The following is a 27,809-nucleotide window of genomic DNA, read 5'->3' on the forward strand; positions in this document are numbered from 1 at the left end:
ATAGGCTCTAAGGACCTGTGGCTTCTTCCTTTTGAAGCCTAACTTTTTTTAAAAGGGGGAATCCTTGAAACAAAGAAAAACCTAAATTCCAATAAAGCCAAATTCTAAGTTAAATAAAGCCCTCAGAAACTCTTACATTGTGCTCCTCACAGAAAAGGAGAAATTGAGTCACAGACTAGTGTTGGGCAATAAGAGTTTTTGTCTGTATTCCAAAAAAAAAAAACCCTTTTCTCATTCTACCACTAATACCATCCATAAAGCAATTATCAAAATTGAATTCTAATATTGAGAAGCCATTATTGGAATAGTTACACAGTATATCATTCAGTAATAAATTGCCAGAAAAAGAAGGAAGGAAACAGGTAAGGATAATCCTGGCAGGAAAACAAAGTCATATTATTCCACATATAAAGTGATAGCCTTCTACAAAGTAAAAATATACAGGCTGCTTTAGAAAAAGAAGAATTCTGTAATCAGAACTTAGACTTAAAATCCAGGGCACAGCTTTACTAGCTCTCTAACCTTTAAGAAGTTAACTAACTTCTGTGAAGTTTTTTTTTTTCTTTCAAAAATAAAAATGATATTCACTTTAAGGATTGTTTGAGGGACTGATTTAAGCACTTAAGTAGCTAATCCCTGATGCATACTAGACCTTTATGAAATACTATTTTCTCTCCCAAAGAAGACCAAAATCTCTCAAGCTGCAAAAAAAAAAAAAAAAAAAAAGAGAGAGAGAGAAATCCAAACTCTTGGGTCAATGCTTTTGCTAAAGAGTATAACTTATGTAATGTATACATGTAAGGATAACTTGATCCCCTTGCCATACAGTGGGAAAATAAAATAAAATAAAAATAAAGAAATAAAAATCTTTCCCTCACTATTCTAACATTTAAAAAAAAAAGTATAACTTAATAGTCAGTTATAAAAAATGGGCAAATGTTAGGTAAGAGGGAGGTCCTGCTCAGGGTGTATCTTTACTTGATAATTACTTGTCATTAAGTAGACACTGCATATTCTAAACTGATAGTTACCATGGGAAAAAACTTGGAGTTATAAATGCAAATAATCACAATTTATTAAAAATTCTGAAGTGCTAAAGGTATAGCATTCAATCCATAAGATAAAATTCCTAATTTCTGAGGAATTAGAGTTTATAGCTTACCAGTAAGAACAATTATTAATAGCATATGGAAGATTCCTAGCAAAACTGTTGCTCTAAATTATTTTTCAATTTTTCCACAATATATAGAATTTCATTTTTTTTCTGTAAATTGACATGTTTAAAAAAATTCAAACATTTTTTCAAATGTCAAAATTGCCAAAAGACAATTACATTCTGCAAATGACATGTTTAAAAGAATTCAGACAATACATAAATATAAAAGGAGACAAAAGACACCTGATAATTCTACCATGCTGGCATTTTATTGCCTAATGTTTCAATCAAGATAGGCTAGGATACATTATGATAATAAATGACTCCAAAAAACTCAGTGGCTTACAACAACAAAGATGTATTTTCCACTCATGTTTTAGGTTTACTAAGAGTTGGCTGAGCTCTGCTCTGTCTCATCTTCACTCCAGGATTCAGGATGAACATGGCTGGTTGCGGAGGCAAAGAAAATGAGATATCAACAACATGATGTCTCTTAAAACATGGATTCGGCCTAAAGACCAAGAGCCCAAACAAGCAACACTGCCAGGCCTTGGTTAGGGTGAGAGGAGAGTAACCAGAAGGAAAGGAGGGAAACTAAAATATTTAGAAAACAAGCATATAATCTACCAAACCTAAATGTGTATTAAAGAAATGACTCAGGAGTTCCCATCATGGCTCAGTGGTAACAAAGCTGACTAGGATCCATGAGGACACAGGTCTTTTCCCTGGCTTCACTCAGTGCGTTAAGAATCTGGTGTTGCCATGAGCTGTGGTGTAGGTCACAGACGTGGCTCAGATCTGGTGTTGCTGTGGCTTTGGTGTAGGGCAGCAGGTAAGGCTCTGATTTGACCCCTAGCCTGGGAATTTCCACAGGCCACAAGTGCAGCCCTAAAAAGCCAAAAAAAAAAAAAAAAAAGGAACTGGCTCTCATTGTGGCTTACATTACTCAATTACTTTTATTAATGATGTAAAATATATATAACATAAAATTAACCATTATTTGAAGTACATATATACATAGACATAATCACATATAAGCACACAAGTCAGTGGCATTTATTACATTCATCATGTTACATAACTATTACTTTCAGCTAGTTCCAAAACATTTTCAGTATCCCAAAAGGAAACCTCATACTAATTTAGCAGTTTTTCCCCTCTGTCACCTTTCACTCACTCCTGACACCACAATCTACTTCCTGTCTATATGGATTAGTCAGTCAACCCTGAGTATTTCATATAAATGCAATCACACAATATATGACCATTTATGTTCGTCTTCTTTCACACTGTATCATCTATCAGTACTTCATTTCTTTTCATGGCTAAATAATAATCCACTTTATAGATACCACATGTATTTATTGAACATTTGGTTTTTTATAACTTTTGGCTATTGGAAATAGTACTGCTGTGAATATCCATGTATCCTTGTATCCATGCATAAGTTTTTCTTTAAACATTTGTTTTCAACTCTTTTTTGTGTATACCTAGGAATGGAATTCGTGAGTCATCCATTCATTCTAGGTTTAACTTTTTGAGGAACTCCCAAACTGTTTTCACAGCTGCTGTACCATTTTATATTCCTAACAGCAATGTGTGAGGGTTCCAATTTCTCTACACAGTAAGCATATGAAAAAGTGCTCAGGATCATTAGTCCTGGGGGAAATGTAAATTCGAACCACAATGCGATAGCATTACACCCCCAAGAATGACTAAAATTACAATGATAAATATATTAGTCTGCTCGGGCTGTAATAACAAATTACCACAGACTGATGGGTTAAACAACAGCAATGTATTTTCTCACAGTTCTGGAAGCTAAAAACCCAAGATCAATGTGTTGCTAGGTCTGGTTTCCCCTGAGGCCTTTCTGCTTGCCTTGCAGATGGCCACCTTTTTCACTATGTCTTCATGATGCCTTTTCTCTGTGTCTGGTGTATCTATGTATGTCCTAATTTTATAAGAATACTAGTCATATGTGATTAAGGGCCTCCTTAAAGGACTCATTTTTAATGTATTAGCTCTTTAAAGGTCTTATACCCAAATATAGTCACACTCTGAGGTACTAGGGTTTAGAAGTTTAAAACATATAAATTTTGGAGTTCCTGTCATGGCTCAGAGGTTAACAAATCTGACTAGGAACCATGAGATTGCAGGTTCGATCCCTGGCCTCGCTCAGTGGGTTACAGATCTGGCATTGCCATGAGCTGTGGTGTCGGTCACAGACACGGCTCGGATCTGGCGTTGCTGTGGCTGTGGTGTGGGCTGGCAGCTACAGTTCCAATTAGACCCCTGGCCTGGGAAGCTCCACATGCCATGTGTGCGGCCCTAGAAAAGACAGAAAGACATAAAAATAAAAATAAATAAATAAAATAAAACATAAATTTTAGGAAGACATAATTCATTTCATAACAATGAACAATACCAAATCACAGAATGTGGATCAACCAGACCCATATGCATAGCTGGTGAAAGTGTAAAATAGTATGACTTTAGAAAAACATCTGGCAGTTTCTTTTAAAATGAAAGATATGCCAACTCTATAACATAGCAATTCCACTGAAATGAAAGTATATAACCCAGCAATATCATTGAAGTGAAAAGAAATGACAGTATATTCCCCCCCCAAACACTTCTTCAAGGATGTTCACAGTAATTGTATTCACAATAGCAGAAAACCAGAAACAAAGTTTCTATCAACAGCAAAATAGATAAACAAAATGTGGTATATTCCTGCAATGCAATACTACTATAAAGCATTAAAAAGACATAAAGACAACATGGTGAATCTCAAAATATTATGCCTACTGCAAAAGCCTGACACAAAAAAGTACATATTATATGATTTCATTTGTACATATCACAATGTTATAAACATTACTCCAATTAAAAAAATCCATCCAAGGAGCTCCAGTTGTGGCACAGTAGAAATGAATCCAACTAGTAACCATGAGGTTGGAGGTTTGATCCCTGGCCTCACTCAGTTGGTTAAGGATCCTGTATTGCGGTGGCATAGGACAGCAGCTATTGCTCCTGTTCAACCCCTGGCCCCCTAGCCTGAGAACCTCCATATGCCATCGATGCAGCCCTTAAAAAAAAAAAGCAAAAAAAAAATTCCATCCAAGTGGGCCCAATGTAATCATAACAGTCCTTATAAGAGGGACACAGAGGAGTCAGAAGCAGAGGAAAAAGCAATGTGAAAATAGAAGTTCAGTTCAGATTAGAATGTAGTTACCAGTCAAGGAATGACAGTGAAGTCTCTAGAAATTGGAAGAGGCAAGAAACAGAACCTAGTTATAGTCTTCAGAATGAACCAGCCCTACCAATGCCTTGATTATGAGGCTACAAAACTGATTTTAGACTGCTGACCTCCAGAACACCAAGAGAATTTGTGTTGTTTTAAAGCACAAAATTTGTGGTAATTTGCTACAGCAACAATAGGAAATTAATACACCTACCATTTATAACAGGAGAAAAGAAGAACGTAGGTGGAGGTGAAAAAGTACCAGATGAGAATATGGCCAAAAAATTCCCAAATTTGCAAAAGACATAAACCTATAGATAAAACAAGCTAAGTGAAATCCAAACAGGATAAACTCAAGAAATCAACACCAAGACACATCATAATTAACTTCTGAAAACTAAAGACAAAAGAAAAATCATGAAAGTAGAAAGAGAAAGAATTCCTGTCATGGCTCAGCAGAAATGAATCCAACTAGTATCCATGAAGATGTAGGTTTGATCCCTGGCCTCACACAGTGGATTAAGAATCCAGCATTGCTGTAAGCTGTGGTGTAGATCACAGATGAAGCTCAGATCTGGCATTGCTGTGGTTCTGGTGTAGGCTGGTAGCTGTAGCTTCTATTTTAACCCTATCCTGGGAACTTCCATATGCCAAGGGTGTGGCCCTAAAAAGAAAAAAAAAAATAGAAAGAAATCAATGACACAAATAGATGGAAAGACATACCATGCTCATGGACTGGAAGAGTTAATAGTATCAAAATGACTATACTACCCAAGGCAATCTACAGATTCAATGCAATCCCTATCAAATGACCAAGGACATTTTTCACAGAACTTGAACAAAATATTTTAAAGTTGCTTTGGAAGCACAAAAGACCCAGAAGAGCCAAAGACATCCTGAAAAAGAAAAATGGAGCTGAAGGAATCAGGCTCCCGGACTTCATACTATACTACAAAGCAACAATCATCAAAACTGCATGGTACTGGCACAAAGACAGAAATAGAGATCAGCAGAACAGGATAGAAAGCCCAGAATTAAACCCATGCACCTACAGCCAACTAATCTATGACAAAGGAGGTAAGAATATACAATGGAGAAAAGACAGCCTGTTCAATACATGGTGCTGGGAAAACTGGACAGCCACATGGAAAAGAATGAAATTAGAACACTCCCTAATACCACACACAAAAACAAACTCCAAATGGATTAAAGACCTAGATATAAGACCAGACACTATCAAACTCTTAGAGGAAAACATAGGCCAAACACTTGCCAACATAAACAACAGCAACATCTTCTCAGATCCCCCTCTTAGAGTAATGACAATAAAAACAAAAATAAACAAATGGGACCTAATCAAACTTCAAAGTTTCTGCACAGCAGAGGAAACCCTAAACAAAACAAAAAGACAACCCACAGAATGGGAGAAAATCTTTGCAAGTAAATCAACTGACAAGGGATTAATGTCCAAAATTTATAATCACCTTCTGCAGCTCCATACCAAAAAAAACAAACAACCCCATCCAAAAATGGGCAGACGATCTAAACAGACAGTCCTCCAAAGAAGACATACAGATGGCCAAAAAACGCATGAAAAGATGTTCAACCTCACTCGTTATTAGATAAATGCAAATCAAAACCACTCTGAGGTACCACCTTACACCAGCCAGAATGGCCATCATCCAAAAGTCTACAAACAATAAGTGCTGGAGAGGGTGTGGAGAAAAAGGAACCCTAGTACACTGTTGGTGGGATTGTAAATTGGCGCAATCACTGTGGAAAACAGGATGGAGATGCCACAGAAAACTAAAAATAGAACTCCCATTTGATCCAGCAATCCCACTCCTGGGCATCTATCCAGACAAAACCATGACTCGCAAAGACACATGTACTCCAATGTTCATTGCGGCACTCTTTTCAATAGCCAAGACATGGGAACAACCTAAATGTCCATTGACAGAGGAATGGATCAAGAAGATGTGGTACATATACACAATGGAATATTACTCAGCCATTAAAAGGAATGAAATACCGGCATTTTTAGCAATACAGATGGACATAGAAATTATCATGCTAAGTGAAGTCAGCCATACAATGAGACACCACCATCAAATGCTTTCACTGACATATGGAATCTGAAAAAAGGACAGACTGAACTTCTTTGCAGAACAGATGCTGACTCACAGACTTTGAAAAACTTATGGCCTCCGGAGGAGACAGTTTGGGGGGGGGGGGGGATGGAACCCAGTTTGCTTGGGTTGTGGGATGGAAATACTGTGAAACTGGATTGTGATGATCATTATACAACTACAAAAAATAAAAAGAAAAGAAAAAAATAAAATTAAAATTAAAATTAAAAAATTAAAAAAAGAAAGTAGAAAGAGAAATAACACCTCATCTATGGAGGAAAAACCATTCAAAGGACAGTGGCTTCTCATGAGAAACCATGGAGGCCCAAAGAAAGGGTACATATTTCAAGTGTTGAAAGAAAAATATTGTTAACCTAGAACACTATATGAATTGAAAATATCATTCAAGTATGAGGATAAATAAAAATATTCTCAGATTAATGAAAACTAAGAAATTTGGCCATCAGCAAACCTATTCTAAAAGAATGGCTAAAGGAAATTCTCTAAAAAGGAAAGGAAAAAGAAGAAATTTTGAAACATAATGAAGAAAGAAAACAATAAGCAAAACTACAGGTAAATACAATAAGAATCTTTCTTCTCTTGAGTTTTCTAGCTGGTAGAAGCCAAAATTCTAATCCTGTCTGAGGTAGTTCTAAATGTGTTTAGAGGAAATCTTAAGATGATTCTAAGGGTGAAACAGTAAAGGCAAGTAATGCATGGTACGCTTTGTACGTGTCACTTGAACAGGTAAAATAACACCACCAATATATTGTGATAAATATATATTGTAATAGCTGGTACAACCACTGGAAAAACTATACAAAGAGATACACTACAATAAATCAAATAAAATTCTTAAGAAATGTTCAAGTAAGTGACAGGAAGGCTGGATAAAAGAGACAGAAAGAAAGACAAACAGAAAACAAAAACTAAAATGGCATACTCAAGTCCTAAAATTTCAATAATTCCACCAAATGTAAATGATCTAAATATACCAATTAAAGACAGAGAGAGCATGACAAATTCAAATTTTGCTTTCTGAAACTTTCTGGAATTTTTTTCCCAATATTTTCAATTCATGTGAATCCACAGATGCAGAAATCACAGAGGACTGACCATACATAAATTTGATAACTTAGATAAAATAGACCATTCCTCAAAAACCACTATCACAATTCATCCAATATGAAATAGACAATTTGAATAGTCTTACAACTATTGAGCAAGTTAAATTTATGATTTAAAACCCCCAAAATAGGAGTTCCTGCCATGGCTCAGCAGTAACAAACTCTACTAGGATCCATGAAGATGAGGGTTTGATCCCCAGCCCTGCTCAGTGGGTTAAGGATCCAGTGTTTCTGTGAGCTGTGGTGTATGTCGCAGGCACAGATCAGGTGTTGCTATGACTATGGTGCAGGTCGGCAGCTGTAGCTCCAATTCAATCCCTAGCCTGCAAACTTCCATATGCCATACCTGCAGGCCTAAAAAGCAAAAAATAAAAATAAAAAATAACTCCCCCCCCCAATAGAGGTCTCCAGTCCCACATGGTTTCACTAGGGAATTCTACCAAAGATTTAAGAATTAATACTATTTCTACACAATCGTTTCCAGAAAATGAAAGAGGAACACTTCTCAATCCCTTTCATGTAGTATTACTTCATTAAAAAAAAAAATTCAAAAAATAAAATTACAGAAAAATCTCTCATGAATATGGACGCAAAAAGCTTTTTTAAAATGTTAGCAAATAGAACAAAACAACACATAAAACGGTAGCAAATAGAATTACAACACATAAAAAGATTTATATACCATGACTAAGTAGATTTATTCTAGGAATGTAAGGTCAGATTAAAATTTGAAAATCCATCAGCATAATCCACCATACTAATGAGTTGAAGAAAAATGACGTGATCACACTAACTGATGCAGAAAAGATTTTAACAAAAATTTTCAGTGAAATAGAACTAGATGCACACCTCCTGAACACGTAAAGAGCATCTTCAAAAAAACCAACAGCTAGCATTATATTTGTACACAATAGACTGAATGTCTTTCCCCTAAGATTGGGAACAAGATTAGGATATCTGTTTTGTTTTGAGGTTTTTTTGTTGTTTTTTTGTTTTTGTTTTTGATTTTTGCCACAGCTGCAGCATGTGCAAGTCCCCAGGTTAAGGATCAAATGCAGCACACCACAGCAGCAACCTGAGCCACTACAATGACAATACTGGATCCTTAACCCTCTGTGCCACAAGGGAACTCCTGTTCTCATCATTCTTTACCCAAATAATGCTGGAAGTTCTACCCAGGGCAATAAGGTTAAAAGGAAAAGGCATTCAAGCCATAAAGGAATAGATAAAACTGACACTATTTGCAGATGATATGATTATCCAAACAGAAAATTCCAGGGAATCTAAAAGATAAACTCCTAGAACTAATAAGTGAATTCATCAAGGTTGTAAGATACAAGATAAACATTAAAAAATCAATTGTATTTTATATATTATCAACACACGAACATAAATAAAATGATATCATTTATAATCACCCCCAAAAATGAAATAATGCATAAATATAACAAAGCATGTATAAGACTTGTATACTGAAAAGTACCACTGATGAAAAATGTCAAAGATAATCTAAATAAAGAAGAGAAATACCAGGTTAATGAGTGCAAACCTCAAAAGAGTCAAGATGTCAGTTCTCTCCAAAATGCTATATAAATTTAAAATAATTTCTGTCAAAATCCCAGTAATATGTTCATAGTTATAGATAGATTATTCTAAATTTTACATAGAATGGCAAAGGAACTAAGAGAGCAAAATCATTTTTGAAAAAGAAATTAAAATGGGTAAGTTAATCTACCTGACTTTGAGACATCGTATAGTTAGAGTAATCAAGACTATGTAGTATTGCTAGAGAGAGAGAGAACTCAGAAATAGGTCTAAGCAAATATGCTCACTTGATTTTTGTCAAAGGTGCTAAAGTGATTCAATGAAGGGAAAATAAGGGTTAGGCAAGGTTCTTAAACTTGACACCAAAAGCACAATACATAAATGGAAAACCTGATACAATGAACTCTGTCAAAATTAAGAACTTTTGCTTTGTGAAAAGACCTTGTTAAGAGGATGAAAAACAAGTTATAGATCAAGAGAAAATATCATTTATTTGACAAAGGCTTATATCACCTCAATATTTTTAAAACTATCCAATTAGAAAATGGACAAAAGATATGAAGACGTTGGATCTAAGAGGATATGCAGATGGAAAATAAGTATAGGAAAAGGAGATGTGGTATATATACACAATGGAATACTACTCAGCCATAAAAAAGAAAAATAATGCCATTGGCAGCAACACGGATAGGACTACAAACTCTCAAACTAAGTGAAATAAGTCAGAAAGAGAAAGCCAAATATCTTATTCTGGAATCTAATATCTATAGAAAAGATATAAACTCATGGACATGGAGAACAGACCTGTGGTTGCCAAAGGGGAGTGGGAGGGAGTGGGAAGGACTGGGAGTTTGGGGTTAGCAGGTACAACTGCTGCATTTGGAATGCATAAGCAATGAGATCCTGCTGTATAGCACAAGGAACTCTATCTAGTCACTTGTGATGGAGCATGATGGAGGCTATTATGAGAAAAACAATGTACATATATGTATGACTGGGTCACTTCGCTGTACAGTAGAAAGTGACAGAACACTATAAACCGACTATAATGGAAAAAAATAAAAATCGTTAATTAAGAAAAAAATGAGTGTAGGAAAAGTACGTTCAACATCATTAGCCATTAAGGGAAGAAAAACACCTCAAGTTATCTTTGAACATCTAGTCCTTCCCCTAGGCTAAAGTGTTCTAGCCACAGATATGCATTAGGCTTACAATTTGCTTCATTAGGTCTTTGCTTAAAAGACATCTCCTCAGAAACGCCTTTTCTACCTCCTCCAAACACCTCGTCATCTCCGCAAGTCTCTAGTCACTCTTGATTCCCTTCATTTGCTTCATAGCACTTAGCCCCAGCTGACATTGTATATTCACTTGTTTATCTGTTTGTGGGCAGAGAGCTTGTCTTCATCAAGTGCTTGGCACAGAGTAGTCAATTAAACGAATATTTTGGCTAAATAAACCATAACACACATATATATGCTCAGAAGACTTGTTTTCACATTTCCACTCACGATGTTTTACTCAAGTAAACTTCCTGGATTTCAGACCTCATCTGCCTGCAGCCCTCCCAGATGCCTTCTTTCAATGTTAAAACCACTACCTGTTCTTAGCATCTTATTTTATCCTCCCTCCAGCTTTGCCAGGAGGATGCCTCCCTCCATCTGTTGATCCCAGCCACCCCAGCACCAGTTAATAGAAGGCAGGACGAAAAAAGAAAAGAAAGGCACTCTTGGAGGAGAATACCAGCAGTTGTTAGAGGAGAGGAGCTATAGCAAGAGCTATGGAACAATCCTTGCACATTGCTGAATACATTCTCTAGTCTACATAACATAAGATTTAGAAGCACCCCAGTAAAGGCTGTGGGTGGCTAATTTACCAGGGGTTAGATTTTGAACTTGCTGACTTTTGTTTGGCGGTGAACATGAATCTAATTAAGAACTTGTCATTCAAATGTAATGAGTCTTTCCATCCCTCCTTTGCCATTTTAGCTAACTTCCAAGTGTTCTTGGCTTTATTGAAAGAAGTCATAGTTTCCATTTAAATTAGGGATCCCAAAGCCACAGTGACCCAGAGTTCAGTCTTCTCACAACACAGAGGGCACAAATCATTTTAAATTTTTCAATAAGAACAAGATTCTGGGGATTGCCTATATATTCCTTAAATAACAAACACCATGACTGAGTTGCAATGTGTGAGCAATTACAGAACAAGAATTTCTACCTTCAAGCCTTCTTTTTCTAATATGCATTTTAAAAAGAATTCTGAAAAATACAGCTATTAAATATAATTATTTATCAAGAAATATAACTTGAGTTCCCATCGTGGCTCAGTGGTTAACGAATCCAACTAGGGACCATAAGGTTTCGGGTTTGATCCCTGGCCTTGCTCAGTGGGTTAAGGATCCGGTGTTGTGTGAGCTGTGGTATAGGTTGCAGACACAGCTCGGAATCCCACGTTGCTGTGGCTCTGGCATAGGCTGGCAGCTACAGCTCCAATTAGACCCCTAGCCTGGGAACCTCCATATGCCGAAGGAGTGGCCCTAGAAAAGGCAAAAAGACCAAAAAAAAAAAAAAAGAAATATAACTTAAGCGTCTCTCACATACTAAATTATTTAACTCTTTTCTTAGTGGACACTCTTATCCCCTCATTTTCAGAAAAGAACCCTGCTTTATTTCACCCCACCATCCACAAATTACTCATCAATTCTGTTTTCTAAACCTGTAACTGAGACCAGATTTTTAGAATTCTTCAAAAAAAAAAAAAAGTTAAGTATAGCAAGCTGTATGCTAAGAAGAGGTAAGCCTTTCTCCTACTCAATCTGCAATGTTTTCTTGAAAAAAAAAAAATTGTTTTTGCAGGTAGGTCAAAGTAGGGAAGAGAAGATGCCCACAGCCTGTACCAACAGCAAGGCTGCTGATAACACTACTCTGCAGTAACACACCCTCTGGCACTCCACCTCAAAGTCAACACTAAATACACAGTTACTTCGCATTTCCACCCAGGTTTAGTAATTCTATCTGCAGATAAATTTAAAGTCAAAGCAGTTGCATCCATGAGGATGCAGGTTCAATCCTTGGCCTCGTTCAGTGGGTCAAGGATCCGGTATTGCTGTGGCTGTGGTGCAGGCCAGAAGCTGTAGCTCCAGTTCGACTCCTAACCTGGGAACTTCCATATGCCACAGGTACAGCCCTAAAAAGACAAAAATACAAAATACAAAAATACATAAATACACCATTATCAAGTTACTTAACAGTGTGAAAGTTAACAAAAAATTGGCTCATCAGTGTTTAGGTTGAAACCACTGCTGCATTTGCCTCTTACTGTAAGATCTATTCTATTTATTCCATTGCACTGTAGTCTAAGAAAAAAACATTCCCACCTCCAACATAAAAATAAGAAAGTTGGATGTAGGAGTTCCCGTTGTGGTGCAGTGGAAATGAATCTGACTAGGAACCATGAGTTTGTGGGTTCAATTGCTGGCCTTGCTCAGGGCGTCAAGGATCCGGCATTGCTTTGAGGTATGGTGTAGGTCGCAGATGCAGCTCAGATCTGGCATTGCTGTGGCTGTGGTGTAGGCCAGCAGCTATAGCTCCGATTAGACCCCTGGCCTGGGTACTTCCATGTGCCGAGGGTGTGGCCCTAAAAGAAAGACAAAAAAAAAACAAACAAACAAAAAAAAAAAAACCTGGACTTAAAATATTGCTTTTTAGAAACCAGAGTAACCACATTTTCTGAATTCACTGGTTTATTTATACATTCAGTCAACTAAGTATGTGTCAGACAGTTAGTATGGTATCGCAGAAAATCAATGTGCCTTGGAATTAAAAAATACTTTTTTAAAAAACGAAATACAAAGTACAGACTGATGGCTGCCAGAGGTGGGGTGGGGGAGGAGGTGGTGTGTGAAATGATGAACAGAGTCAAAAGGTATAAACTTACAGCTACAAAATTAAATAAGTCATGGGGATATAATATGCAGCCTAGTGACTACAATTAATAATACTGTATTGCATATTTGATAGCTGCTAAGAAACTAGACCTTAAAAATTCTTATCCCAAGGAAAAAAATTTGCAACTACATATGGTGACTGGATGTTTATATTAGACTTACTATGGTGATGATTTTGTATATATACAAATATAAAATAATTATGTTGTACACCTAAAACTAATATAATATTGTATGTCAATTATTCCTCCATTTCAAAAAAAACAGCAAAAAAATTTTTTTAATGACTTGATTCAATCTATCAGGGAAAGTTTGGCATAGGGCAAGTTACCTAAGTCTCTTCCTCTCAACCTCTATAAAAAAGATGAATAAGAAGAATATGCACCTTGGAGAGATGCTCTTAGAATTAAATGAAATAATACCTTTTAAAAATCTAGCACAATGCCTGACAAAATTCAGGCAGTCCATGTCACCTTCCTTCCTTCTCACGGACATAGACAATAGGCACATTTGGGGAAAAGCACACAGAAAATTCCTATTCTGTAGGAATTTAATGGAAGAAATTAAAATAAATAAATATATATACACACATAGTCAACAATGCTAAACTGAAGTGCTAAAATGAAATAGTTAAGACTCTTTGAGGATTTATGTCATCATTTTTATCCTTGGCCTCAAATCTAACAATATTTATTCAATCATCTATTTATTCTTTTATTCAGTTTACTAACACTTCTTTTTTTTTTTTTTTTGTCTTTTTGCCATTTCTTGGGCCACTCCCACGGCATATGGAGGTTCCCAGGCTAGGGGTCAAATTGGAGCTACAGCTGCCGGTCTACACCAGAGCCACAGCAACGCCAGATCTGAGCCGCGTCTGCAACCTACACCACAGCTCACGGCAACGCCGGATCCTCAACCCACTGAGTGAGGCGAGGGATTGAACCTGCGTCCTCATGTATGCTAGTCAGATTCATTTCTGCTGAGCCATGACAGAAACTCCAGAGACATGTTATAATGCATTTAAGTTATCCATTTCTCACTTGCACTGGTGATTAGTTTAATTGCTATAAAACAACCTTTTAGAAAAATTATTTTAGCAATAAATTTTGATTATCAAGGCTTAAATCACAGATACTTGCTTTTTAAAGGTTTATTCCCCTGCAGGCACATTATTTATTGCCAAGCACTCATCTGTTTTGCATTTTAGTATTAAGTTTGTTATCCTCACACTCATTTCACTAAGGACTTTCTGGGGGTGGTGCTGGAGGTAGTAGTGATTGCTATTATATTGATGGAAGCATAGTATACACTAGGATATATCTTATTTCACTTTCTCTTTGCAGAGAAATTAATCAGCACAACTCCTTCAGTCTCCTGAGCAATTGTAAAGAAAGCACCTTTTTTTCCTCCCAATTATTGCTTCATATCTTCATTTGGTTATCATTTTCTCACCACCTATCTCTTTGTCATCTGCAACCTGACTTGTGGTCTCACTGTTTCACCAAATTTGCTCTCCTTAAAGCAGTCTTCTTTACTCAGATCCTTCTAGATCTCACCACTGCCTTTGCTATTTATGACCACACTCTCATACTTGAGTGACACTGAAAGCTCATATTCCATGGCAACACTCACTCAAAGTCTAATGAGAAGAAAGGGCACACACTAAAAAACAAAGACCAGGAAGGGAAAATATATATGAATGAGACTAGTTGTAAGTGTTCAGCAGAGCTAAGTCACAGCAGGGGCTCCGTGAAAAAGAATTTTTATTTTTGCCAGAAAGCCTTAGAAGTTTAAGCCAACACCCACATTTAATAGATAAAATACAGAAAATGCGTCAGGATGACTTTGGTTGCAAGTAACAGACAAGAGCACATCAATTTGACTTAATAAGGAAACACTCTCCTACAGAACATGGGGTCCGGATCCCTTACTGTAACCCACTGCTGCTCTTGCCTGCAGCTCCCTTGGCCACGTCCCCTTCCTATGGGTTATCTTCAACTTCAAGATGCTTCCTACAGTTTCAGGACTGACATCAGAGTCCTGTGAGTTGGGGGAGGAGTGCGTAAGAAGAAAGGGAAAGTGAGTCTCTTTCCCACATATCTTCTCAGGAGCAAAGAAACCTGACCAAGAAGCCTTAAGAAGACTTTTCCTCCACCTACTCATTTCTAAAGCAATCACTGGCAAAGGAAATGAGATTCCAAGACTGGTTTGCTTTAAGCCTTGCACTAAGCCTCGGGTAGAAAGTGCTGAGGAGTCAAGGTTAAATAAATTGCCCTTGGAGTTCCCATCATGCCTCAGTGGTAACAAACCAGACTAGTATCCATGAGGACATGGGTTCAATCCCTGGCCTCACTCAGTGGGTTAGGGACCAGTGTTGCTGTGAGCTGTGGTGTAGGTCACAGGTGCGGCTCAGATCTGTCATTGCCATAGCTGTGGCGTAGACCAGCAGCTGTAGCTCCAATTCGATCCCCAACCTGGGACCTTCCATATGCTGTGGGTGTGGCCCTAAAAAGAAAAAAATATACAGAAAATAAATAAATAAATTGCACTTAATCAAAATATTGCTTGTAGATCTAAGAGATGTCTTGATATTTACATCTGTCCTATTCTCAGAATTCACGTGCTTTTCCTGCTCATTAATGATGGATTCAACTACCGTCTTTTTGCAGACCTCTCTGGGGAGCTCACTGGTTCCTTCTGTAATTAGCTTGGGCTGCTACGGAGGCTGCATAGGGTTATGGTAAAAGCACTGACATTAAGTTCAAATACAGGCCCCACCACTGCTAACTATGTGTCACCTTAGGCATGTTATTTAACCTCATTCCTCACCTATAAAAGGGATGACAATAGGACTCATCTCGCAGAAGATGTTGTTAGAATTAAATAAGTTACTATATGTAAAGTAATCAGAACAATACCTGTGACACAGTAAGTCCTCCATAAGTGTGTGCTATTACATTACAGGCATCTATCGTTTTTGCCTGCCCAGCATCCCATCCCCTTCTTTTGATAAATGTTTCAGTTTCCCTTTGAAGAATTACCCCATTCAATCTTGGCACAACTCACAGTCAGTGTGAACTGCTCTCAACCCCCACCGGGCAAAGGATGGGCACAAGGCCCAAGTTAGGCCAATCTTACCTTTTCGCCTGGAATCTGAATCTTAAGCAGAATGACTCAACTAAACTTCAGTCTTTCTGCTGTCAAGGCCTTGAAGACGCTTTTCCTGAGTTCCTGCCCCTAGATCCCCGGGACTGGGATGCTTCCCAAAATCTGATGAACACTTTTTCCTTTGATGCTGTTAGCTTTCTAATCCCATTTAACAAATTCCTTTTTTGCTAAAATTAGCCAAAATTGATTTCTGTTGTTGGGGTAAGCATTTTGTTGAACAGATAGGCCTCCCCGAATTAAACTGTGAAGCAATTATATTTTTGTCTCTTTATATTTATTCATGAGCCTAACTCTTCTCTGGCCACTGCATACATAGCATATAAGATGATGGCTCAGAAGTCATTCTGGCTCAAATTCTCTCTCCACCTCCTGCTAGCTACGTTACCTAATGTCCTTTTTCTTAGTTCCCTTATCTGTAAAATGGAATAAAAACACCTATCTCAATGGGTTCTTGTAAAACTTAAATGACTTCCCAAATGTAAAATGCCTGGTAGTGTGCTTAGCACATAGTTAGTCCAGAAAAATGTTATAGAGCTGATCACAGTGGTGCTTCAGTGGGATTGTCTTTCTCCCCCACAACCCATCACATTAGGCCCTGACCATTCTTGTTTCCACACCTATGTTTATGTGAGCCTTCTCTTCTTTTATAAATCCTTCAAGACAACTGAATCAAGGACCACCACTTCCACAAAGCCCACATTGATCTACAAAGACCACATTAGGAGTTCCCATCATGGCTCAGTGGTCACGAACCCAACTGTTATCCACGAGGACTCAAGTTCGATCCCTAGCTTCACTCAGTAGGTTAAGGATCCAGCGTTGCTGTGAGCTGTGGTGTAGGTCACAGACTCTCTTGGATCCAGCATTACTGTGGCTGTGATGTAGGCGGGCAGCTGCAGCTCTGATCTGACCCCTAGCCTGGGAACCTCTATATGCCGTGGGTGCGTCCTTCAAAAGACAAAAAAAAAAAAAAAAAGATTGGAAGCTATAATGCTAAAAGGTCCTGTTTTGTTTAAAACTTTTAAACGTAAAGATAAGGGAAACTGATACTTAGATGCTTTTTTCTCTTCTAATACAATTTTTTTTCTCATAAGAATTGTTGATGAAGGACAAAGTAGAAAAGGTAACTATTGTATATTTTTATTGTCATGTTTCTGGGGAAATGCTCTTTTATTTTTAGAACTCTGTGGTAACATAAAGTGCCCTGTCTTCTTTCTCTAACCATGTGAAAAAGTATTCGTGAAAATAAAAACGTTCCCCACTAATGCCCAAGAGTGTATCATTTACGTATAAAAAGATGGCACTGTTTCAGAGCCATGTGGGCAGTACTTTAGTAATGTGGAAAAGTCAGCCGGGAAAGAGAAATTGGGTAAGGCTAGCCTGGAGTCCGTGAGAAGCTGTCTGCGGAATGCAAACGCATAAATTGACTCACTGAGCTGACCCTGGGAACATGCTTCTATTACATCTAAATGACACCACCATAAAATTCCGTACTTTTTGGCTTATGTTATTTAGTGACTATAGTTACCTCGAAGTTAAGGAAAAAAAGTCTTTTTTCTCAGTGCTATCCACCATGAATTTTTCAACCAGACTAACTCTTCGCTATTGCCTTTCTACAAGAACAGTCAAGGTGAGAAAGAAAAGGAAAGAGAGAGGATGAGAGAAAAACCCACACATCTTACTTGGATTGTGCAAGACAGCCAGGTGCAACCATATTCTGATTCTCCTCCTCAGCCTGGAGCGCGGTGAGTTCTACCATGTTCACCATCACATCATTGGTGTGGCCTGGAAGCTGGGGAAGCACCGAAATAATCTTCTCTACCAAGTTGTCTCCATGGTGTCCGACGGCTCCTATTTAAGCAGACAAGAAAATATCAGTTCACAAAGTGGGAGTTAGAGGCAGCTAAGTTAATGTTTTGGAAGGCTCCTTCTATCAAAAACAACACCCATCTTTAGTTTCTGTTACACGGATCAACAACACAAAGCTAACATTTCCCCTTTAGAACAACTAGTCAAGTTGACAGTTACCAAGACAACGTTATGTCTTGTGTGTTGGACTTAAGGGTCCCTGAGGGGAGGCACTGTGTCTGCTCTGGTTACTACTACATTCCCAGCACCTAGCATAGTGCCTACCCATGGAAGGCGTCAATAAGTATTTCATGGATAAACAAATATTCAACATTTGGTCAGTCAGATAAATCGTGCCATAGGTTAACACTCCCCTGAAATTTTAGAGGCAAAAAGATTTTACTCATTTTACTGATGAAGACCTTAAGACCCAGAAGTGCTTAGAGAACTGACCAAAAATAGATCACCCTTTTGCCAGAAGCTTACATAACTGGGTGATGGCAACTGTTTATCTAGTTCACCTTCTACCTATCATGTCTAGCAGGCAACTTGGTGGCTAATAGGATCACTTATTATTTATTAGATGAAGGAAAGAACACATGAATAAATGGTAGGGCGTTCCCATCATGGCTCAGCAGTAACAAACCCGACTGGTATGGGGACACAGGTTGGATCCCTGGCCCCGCTCAGTGGGTTAAGGATCCGGTGTTGCGGAACTTCTATATGCCACAGGTGCAGCCCTAAAAAGCAAGAAAAAAAAAAAAAGCACAGTAGCAGTTCACAATGACAGAAGCATTTACAGAGTACTTTCTGTGTTCCAGGCACTGTTCTAGGTGTTTCACGTGTATTAATTATTTTAATAACCAATGAATTAATAAGCCTGAAATAAAATTCAACACCAATAACAGAGTTTAATACCTTTTCCATGAGAACGAGTTATTTTTCCAAAAGCAATCACTGATGAAAGGACATCGTTCCAGTAATGGATGAGATTGGCCAAGTCAATTTGCTTTGATCCCTCCCACTTCAAATTAATGAACATTTTACTTCTTAATGTCTATCTCGGTCTTTCTTTTGCTTTGCCACATCATGTTATTTGGACAGAAGAATTAGGTAGAAAAGACTAAACCAAAACTCCAAAGAATCACTGCCATCACCATCATCATCTTCCTCACAATAGCTAATATTTATTGAGAACTTGTGATAAACAGGTGTGAGCTTCCATACTATGCATTTTCCACTTAATTCTTATAATGACTCTGATAGGTGGGTATTATGATGCTCATTGGCTGAGTAGAAGACTCAGTTTAAGTAACTTGCTCAAGATAATATATGCTGTAAATTACAGAGCAAGAATTCAAACTCAGAAGGCAGATAACTCCAAAAACCACACTCTTTATTAAAAAATAAAAATCAGTCCCATAAAAGTGACTTAAGACAGAGCCAGTATGAGTGCTTCTAAGGTGGCTTCTGATGTTAAAGAGTTCTTATTCTATCAGTAAAACAGTCACTTATTAGGCCTGAAAGGAATCATGTCTTATTTATGTTGCCTGTGGTTTATGGTTGTCTCCCCAACACTCAGACTACAAGCTACTCATGAAATATTTGCGGAATGGATCCCTAGCCACAATTTTTTTTTTTTTTTTTTTTTTTTGCTTTTTAGGACCACATATGCGGCATCTGGAAGTTCCCAGGCTAGGGGTGGAATCAGAGCTGCAGCTGCCGGCGTAAACCACAGCCACAGCAACACAGGATCCAAGCCGCATCTGTGACCTACACCACAGCTCACGGCAACAACATATCCTTAACCCACTAAGCAAGGCCAGGGATCTAACCTGTGTCCTCATGCATACTAGCTGGGTTCATTACCACTTAGCCATGACGGGAACTCTCCTAGCCATAATTTGATATAAGAAACCACACAAATGCTTGAAACAACAAATTCTTATAACAAGTCATGAGCTCCCCAAATTCTTATACTTGCTGCATCCAGGACAGATATAAATCTTAACAACATAGCTGTGTACCAACTGAAAATCAGCCCTGAGGATTACCATTATGGAATCATAGCATTGTGTTGAAACATTTCTGACACAAATGAACCACTGAGCTGATCATTCAGAAGATAGTTTGGATGGTTATCCAAAAGGTTATCCATTAAAAAGACTTCAGGAGTTCCCATTGTTGCTCAGTGGGTTACGAATCTGACTAATATCCGTGAGGATGTGGGTTTGATCCCTGGCCTCACTCAGTGGGTTAAGGATCCAGTGTTGCCACGAGCTGTGCTTTAAGTCGCAGACTCGTCTCAGATAAGGCATTGCTGTGGCTGTGGTGTAGGGCAGCAGCTACAGCTCCGATTTGACCCCTAGCCTGGGAACTTCTATATGCCAGGAGTGCGGCAATAAAAAGACAAAAAAAAATTTTTTTCTTTAATTTTAAAAAAACAAAAAGACTTCAATTTATAAGTTATTAGGACCACAGTAACACGTGCGTTCCAATTAGAATTTACCTTCCAAAGTCTACCCACCATCAACCAGTAATAATTTTGATCCCTTCTGAAGGAATGTCATAATCTAAAAATGGGATGTAGATCATGGACCTTTTCTGAGCTACACTATGCCAAAGGTGACTGGTTACAGAGCGGACCACAAATAAAATTTTTGTTCCATGCTACCAGTAGACAGGCAAAAATTTTGGCCCCTGGGGACACCCCCTTAACCCACCCACTCTGGCCTCCCCTTCTCTGCTATCCCACCAGGCCACTGCTGCTGTCACCTGCCACCCTACCCAGGTGACCTCTCCCCACTCAGGGTATCTCACCCAGCTTGAGCTCTGACGGCCTGATCCGGTCAGTGCTTTCCTCCCTGTATGGATGTGTGGACACTACCTTGCTTAGTCCCACCCTCGATGCTTTTAAATTGAATTATTCAGGAAGGTAGGAAGGAAGTAGAGTTCTTATCACTTTAAACATACTTGAGAAATATAAGGAACTTTTGGGAGGGTCACTCTCATTGCTTTATCATCACCTTGTACAATTCTCTCAGCATTCCATTGAAAATAACATTTTCATGGCTCCTCCTAAGCCCTTGACAAAATAGAGGAATTTTTCTTTCTCTTTTTACCCGTTGCCTTGAGGCTACCCAGAGAAATCTCCCATCTGCTCTCTTTGAACAATGCCCCTTTCAATACAAAACGGTCTTTCACCTCCTGTACCTCAAATGTCTCCTCTCATGCCAATCTGCTTATGAAGGACCTTCACTAATTTAAAGAACACCCTGGAAGCCCATCTACTAGCAAAAAGGCCTTAAACAAATACAAAGAAAGTGTGGACTTGACACCAACAATACAAGACTAGACAACTAACTACTCTGACAATCCAGTTAAAGAAAAAAAAAAAAAAAAAGATGCTGACCTTGGAAACTGATAGAAATATTGGAGAAATCCTGTCACCGCTGACCTTCTACTTAATGTGTAAGGGGGTTTTTTTCCAGTAAAGAAAAACTCCAGAGCCTCAATTATTCTTTATTCTTAAAATAATAAATAATACTTAGTTCACTTAATTTGTTCAGAAGATCAAATAAGCTAATGTGGAAGTGATTGTTATCCAATAAGTATTCACATAAATATGATTAGTTATTAATTATTATTTCTTTTCTCAAGTATTACTGTAGGCCCAAAGTGCCAAATTATAGAATATTCAGAAAGAGTGTGCCTTGGTGCACACCCACTGCATTTGTGAATGGCTGATGCAACTTAAAAATCTCAGAAGTCTTTTCAATCAGAAAAAAAATGAGTATGTTAACCTCAGTGAATGTCTAGGGGGCAGCAACCTTTCATTCACCCATTCATTCATCTATTCATGAATTAGTGTTTTATTGAATTTCTTTTATTGAATACCTACTAAGACATTCTTCTGAGTGCTAGTTAATACACAGTAAACAAAACAGCCCCCTCCCCAAGGGCTTCCATTCAAATGGGAAGAGACATGGGGAGTTCCCGTCCTGGCGCAGTGGTTAACGAATCCGACTAGGAACCATGAGGTTGCGGGTTCGGTCCCTGCCCTTGATCAGTGGGTTAAGGATCTGGCGTTGCCGTGAGCTGTGGTGTAGGTTGCAGACGCGGCTCAGATCCCGCATTGCTGTGGCTCTGGCGTAGGCCGGTGGCTACAGCTCCGATTCGACCCCTAGCCTGGAAACCTCCATATGCCGCGGGAGCAGCCCAAGAAATAGCAACAACAACAAAAAAAAAAAGACAAAAGACAAAAAAAAAACAAATGGGAAGAGACAGGCAATAGATCATCAATTAGCATGTTAGGTAATTTGACAAGTAAAGCAGGGTAAGGGGTTAGAAAGTGTCCAAAGAAAATGGTCCGAGAAGGAGACATGTGAGGGGAGTTTTGAAGTAAGTGAGCAAGAAAGCCATGTAGACACCTGGAGGAGAAATAATCCAAGGGGATCTGCAGAAGAACTTCAAAGGCCCTGAGGCCAGGACATGCTTGCTTGGCATGTCGAGGAATGCCAGGTGGCCAGTGCACCAGGAAAGCAGTGTGTGAGGGGAGATCAGTAAGAGACAAGGTGGGAGAGGTACACACGAGCAGGTCATGTACGGCCATGAAAACAAAGCTAAGGAACTTGGACTTGATAGTGGGTGTGAGGGGAGGATTGTGAGCAAGCAAATAACATGTCAGCTGTATCCTGATAGGTTCACACAAGACACTGCATTATCTGTCTTGTGTACTTCTTTAATATTTAACTATTTGCACCCTCTGCTCTGCTGTGACAAATGCTGCTTTGAGATTGAATAAAAGAGTCCTGAAAACTGAACATTGGATTTGGTGATATGGAGGCCACTGTAATCTTGATGAAGGAAGTTTCTGAAGAATATTGAGGAAGAAAAAAACTAAAGTGAAATCAAGGGAAGATTGAAGTAGATGATTGTAAAGATGGCAAGTACAGACAAATGTCTAAGTCTGCCATAAAATGCAGCAGAAATGAAACAAAAGTTGGAAGAGTCTGTGGGGTCCATTTGGTGTGCATGATGATGGAGAAAGCGCCAGTAGAAAAGATATTTTTCCTTTTAATGATGATCTAGGAAAGGGAGAGGGTATTTGTTTTGTTTTGTTTTTGCTGTATCTGAGGCATATGGAGGTTCCCAGGCTAGGGGTCTAATCAGAGTTGCTGGCCTACACCACAGCCACAGCAACGCCGGACCCTTAACCCACTAAGCAAGGCCAGGGATCAAACACAAAACCCCATGATTCCTAGTGGGATTTGTTAACCACTGAGCCAGGACGGGAACTTCAAGGGAAAGGGTATTTGAAAGAGGTAAATCTAGTCTGCAAAGGAGGAAAAGCTGGTACTAGATACTATCAGGAACCATATATCTCCTTTTAATATGAAGGAAGGAAAGATAAAATATGTGGGTACAAATGTCAAAAGGTTGGTAGACTTGGTGATGGGAAGATACAAAACTTTTCTGATGGCTTAGACTTGCTGTGTGAGTGGATGGGCAACATGAATTACATATAAAAGCAAGAAATCTGAAGGGTAAATATGGCGAGGGAGATCTGAAGGCTTGAGGAGAAAGAAAGTACAAAATAATTGTGCTGATGGCAACCTTGTCTTTCTACGTGCCCTTATTTTCTAAACCACTCCTGACTGCTTTGTATTATAAGATTTTAAAGGGCAGAAGCTAGGCTTACCTTGTTTATAAGGAAAAGAGGCGTGAGATATAAAGGAGTAGTTGCTATGATGCTGGATGGCCAGGACATTAAAATTTGCCTAACTGCAGTCCTGGGGGCAGACGCAAAAATATGACCTTGACTAACGATAAAATAGGTCACATGTGGGGCAAAAAGAAAGAGAAGCATAAGCATTATGTACCACACCCTTAAAAAGGCAACAATCATATATTCATCAGGTGTTTTTAATCCTCAGAGTTCACAGGTGTTACAATGATTACTTTCGTTTAAATCACATTTACAGACGGAAGACCTGGTTTTTCCAGCCACCTCATTAAGCTTACATCTCAGTATTACCATACAGCTTACTATCTACTTTATAATCTGAATATTAATCTTCAAGGTTAAAAAGCACATATTGTGGGTTTTTTTTAAACTTCACTCAACATTTTCTTCAACCTACTGAAGGTAATGCTTACCCATGTAGTTTCCTGATTATTCTCCCTGAACTTGGGTATGGCCAGCCTACATTACCAGCAGCACTGTATCTACCTAATTAGCGAACAATAAAGTTGCCCTTTGCAAATAAATGCGCATGTCAAGTATCAGAAAACGTTTTTCCTTCACCTACTTTAAGGGTAGCATTTGTTACTCATGTGTATAAATAATACATCATTACCATTTGGGATTATCTATCCAATCCTCAATACAATAAGAGCTAAGAATTAATCAACAAACATTGAAAACGTTTTCTACAATTCTGTTTCATCTTTTTCTGATAAAACTTAAGGTCAACCTCGTTTATTAACACTCATATTAAAAAGTAACTAATTTTTTTTTTTTTGGTCTTTTTAAGGCCACAGCCAAGGCATATAGAAGTTCCCAGGCTAGGGGTCTAATGGGAGCTGCAGCCACTGGCCAACGCCAGATCTCAGCTGCGGTCTGCCACCTACACCACAGATCAAGGCAACTCCGGATCACCGACAGGAAGAGCAAAGCCAGGGATCCAACTCACATCATGGATACTAGTCAGATTCGCTTCCGCTGAGCCACACAAGAATCCCAACTGTAGTATTTTTGTGTTTTGTTGCATAGGTTCCCTACACTTGGTCACCTGTTGATGCTTCTCCCAACAATGTGAAGCATTCACAGCAATGACAGATTGTTGTGAATACTGCTATCTGCACGTTTCTAAAAGATTCCCAGGTGGGTCAGTTCTCCTCCATGTTAGCATAAGTCTACTCTTCCAACCTCTCCACTAGATACAATTCAGTCAGTGCACGTTAAGGATGTATTTGCCAATGACAGCATTAAGCAAACTGATTTTAATTTCTAATTTGCTTGCTTGTATCCCCCTCTAGACTGTGACATCAGGGACTAAGTCCGTCTAGTGCTTCTTTGTCTTCTCAACGGACACATAGTAGAAGGTCATATATAAAACATATGCTGAATCAATGAAAGTCCCAGCACTTTGGAAGGTGGTTAGGAAGCCCTCCACCGCAATGCCACTCACCTGTGAGATCCAGAGTTCTGTCCACAAAGACCACTGATGCCCTGCCTGTGGCAGTCTTCCTCCTGTTCTTGGCGGGAGCAAAATTGGCCAGATCTGCAGCGATAATTCGACTGAGGGAACCTACAGCAAAACACTCCTCCCGTACCCCTAAATGCTCACACAGGGAACTGAGGCCTGACACTAGGCACCTGATCTGCAGCAGCAGCTCAGGGGTGAGGGCAGTGGCATCCACCTCACTCAGGCTTCCTAGTCTCCTCTTATCCGGTCGGGCACGGTTGAGGATATGCACATCTTGGGGTAATAGTGGGAAAAGGGAAGCAAAAGCTGGAGTCAAGGCAAGGTGGGGAGCAACAGGAGCGAGTAACAACGGGATGTGCAGCACTTCAGCGGTGTAGTTCATGTTGCCCATCCACTCGCACAGCTTCTCCTCCAGTTGCTCGAACACCGGCTGCTGCCCTTCCAGCTCTGCCGCTGCGGCCGCCGGCACGTGATTAGCTGTGAGGTGGACTGCATGGTTCACAGCCGTGACCACCACACAATACTGGAAGTGACTGCGACAGATGATATCCCGTAGGGTCTCCACGGTCCGGCCTTTCAGCAGGCAGCTCAGTACAAACACCGCCTTGGGCTGGTCGGCTCCGCCACCAACTGCAGCGGGCTCGAACTCCCTGAGGTAACACGCAGGGCTCCCCACCGCCTCCAACAGTCGCGAGGACCCGCAGCCCCAGTGCAGGCTTTCCGCGCTGGCGGCGTCCAGGTAGACTACGGCCCGTTTCACTTTGGCCAGCACCTGCTCCCAGGCTTGCTGGGTAAAGGACAGCACTCCGGGGATGCTCATGGTTGGGAATTCGCAGAATTTGGGCACCAAGTGCGGGAACTTCTCTTAGAACTCACAGCTTCCGGGAATTGGAGTCCCGGAGACATTGACAGTCAACACAGTACACGTGTGGATGCTTCTGACTCGTCCAGTGTCGGCGCAGAGTAATGACGTCAGGGACCGTGATTGGCTAGCGAAAACCCGTCGCGGAAGAATGGGGAGTGCTGGGAGGAATAGGCGGGGCTCCGGGGTGCCTCTAGAGTTCCCTGTTTGTGAAGGAGTTTTCTGCGAAATAGCTGTGTTTTCCTTTCGTCTTCCTCTCTGCTCGGACGGCCTTTCCCTGCCCCTTGAGAAATTTCAAGAATGATAGAACCTAGTTCAAAATTTGATATTTTCCTTGGATCTGAACACATCTCTTTAAAAGGACAGCCACTTTGGAAATTCTCTTGTGGCTCAACAGGTTAAGGATTTTTCGTTGCTGCAGTGCGGCGCCAATTTCGGCGCCAGGTTGATCCCTGGCCCCCAGGGAACTTTCTTATGCTGCAGGGTGCAGCCAAAATAAAATTTAAGAAATGTTTAACCTCTTCGCCCAACTAAATTGAGAGCAGCCAGAAAAAAAATGAAAGCAACCAACTGCTGCGGGATGTTTTATAGTTTATAGATTACTACCACAGCCATTATTGAACACAACTTCTAACGTATCAGTTTCGCTTTCACTTTCTCCATCTTCCTTCCCTCTATCTCATTGGCACTAAATCTTGATAGACTTAAAAAATCTACACTCCATCCCTCCTTAGTCATCCTTGCTGTCACTGCCTTAATTCACTAACATTTCTCAGCTGTACAACAGAAATGCTCTCCCCATTTCCCAGTTTTCCGTCTCTTCTCCCTCCAACCCAGTTTTTTCCCTAATAAACTAAACTGGCCCAACAATTTTTCTGCTTAAAAGCCTCTCCTGACCCTGTTGCCTATAGGATACCTCCAGGCAATCACTTTTTTTTTTTTTCTTTTCAGTTATTTCATAATGGCACCAAAAATCTTCATGATTTCTCAATTACTCTCCAGGTAGTCCCAGTTTAGAACATTAACTGCACAATGAAGTCAACATGAACCAGAATATTTCATATGTTCAGTTCACTCAACCACTGTTTACAAAGCACATACTAAGTGTAATCACTGAGCTAAGCTCCAAAATACAGTGGGTAATAAAATATAGTACCTGATCCATGAAAAGTTATACCTCTGCTAAGTACTTGCCATGTAAGTGTGTAAGTATTCACATATCCAGTTCTCTGAATATACCTTTTCTACCAGGTGGTGCACTAGAAGCTTGGTAATCCCAACACTAGAAAATAACAGGCATTCAATATATATTTGTTGAAGAAATGTTAAAATCATACCAATATAATAAATAATACATTCAGCTAAGTTTTAATGGACATGTACAATATTCCAGACACTCTGTTGGCACTGAGGGTATAGACAGAAGTAAGCCACAGGCTTACCTTCAAAAGATTCTGAAATAAAAGGGCCCACACATGGAATTCCTGTCATGGCTCAGCAAAAATGAATCTGACTGGTAACCATGAGGATGCAGGTTCAAACCTATTCTCATTCAGTGGGTTAAGAATCC

The 27,809-nt window shown here is 39.3% G+C and overlaps 1 protein-coding gene across 1 annotated transcript in view; it reads right to left on the reverse strand.

Moving 5' to 3' along the window:
• SCFD2 (sec1 family domain containing 2) overlaps positions 1 to 26,338 on the reverse strand; it is a 422,076-nt gene extending 395,738 nt beyond the window's left edge. Inside the window, exons 1-2 of the mRNA XM_047797932.1 lie at positions 25,360 to 26,338; positions 18,001 to 18,169 (exon numbers count right to left, since the gene is read on the reverse strand). Coding sequence (XP_047653888.1) covers positions 18,001 to 18,169; positions 25,360 to 26,197 — 1,007 coding nt within the window. The 5' untranslated portion in view covers positions 26,198 to 26,338. The remainder of the gene's footprint in view (positions 1 to 18,000; positions 18,170 to 25,359) is intronic.
• Between the last annotated feature and the right edge of the window lie 1,471 nt (positions 26,339 to 27,809).

Source organism: Phacochoerus africanus, chromosome 10, assembly GCF_016906955.1.
Source record: "Phacochoerus africanus isolate WHEZ1 chromosome 10, ROS_Pafr_v1, whole genome shotgun sequence".
Classification (NCBI taxonomy): Eukaryota; Metazoa; Chordata; class Mammalia; order Artiodactyla; family Suidae; genus Phacochoerus; species Phacochoerus africanus.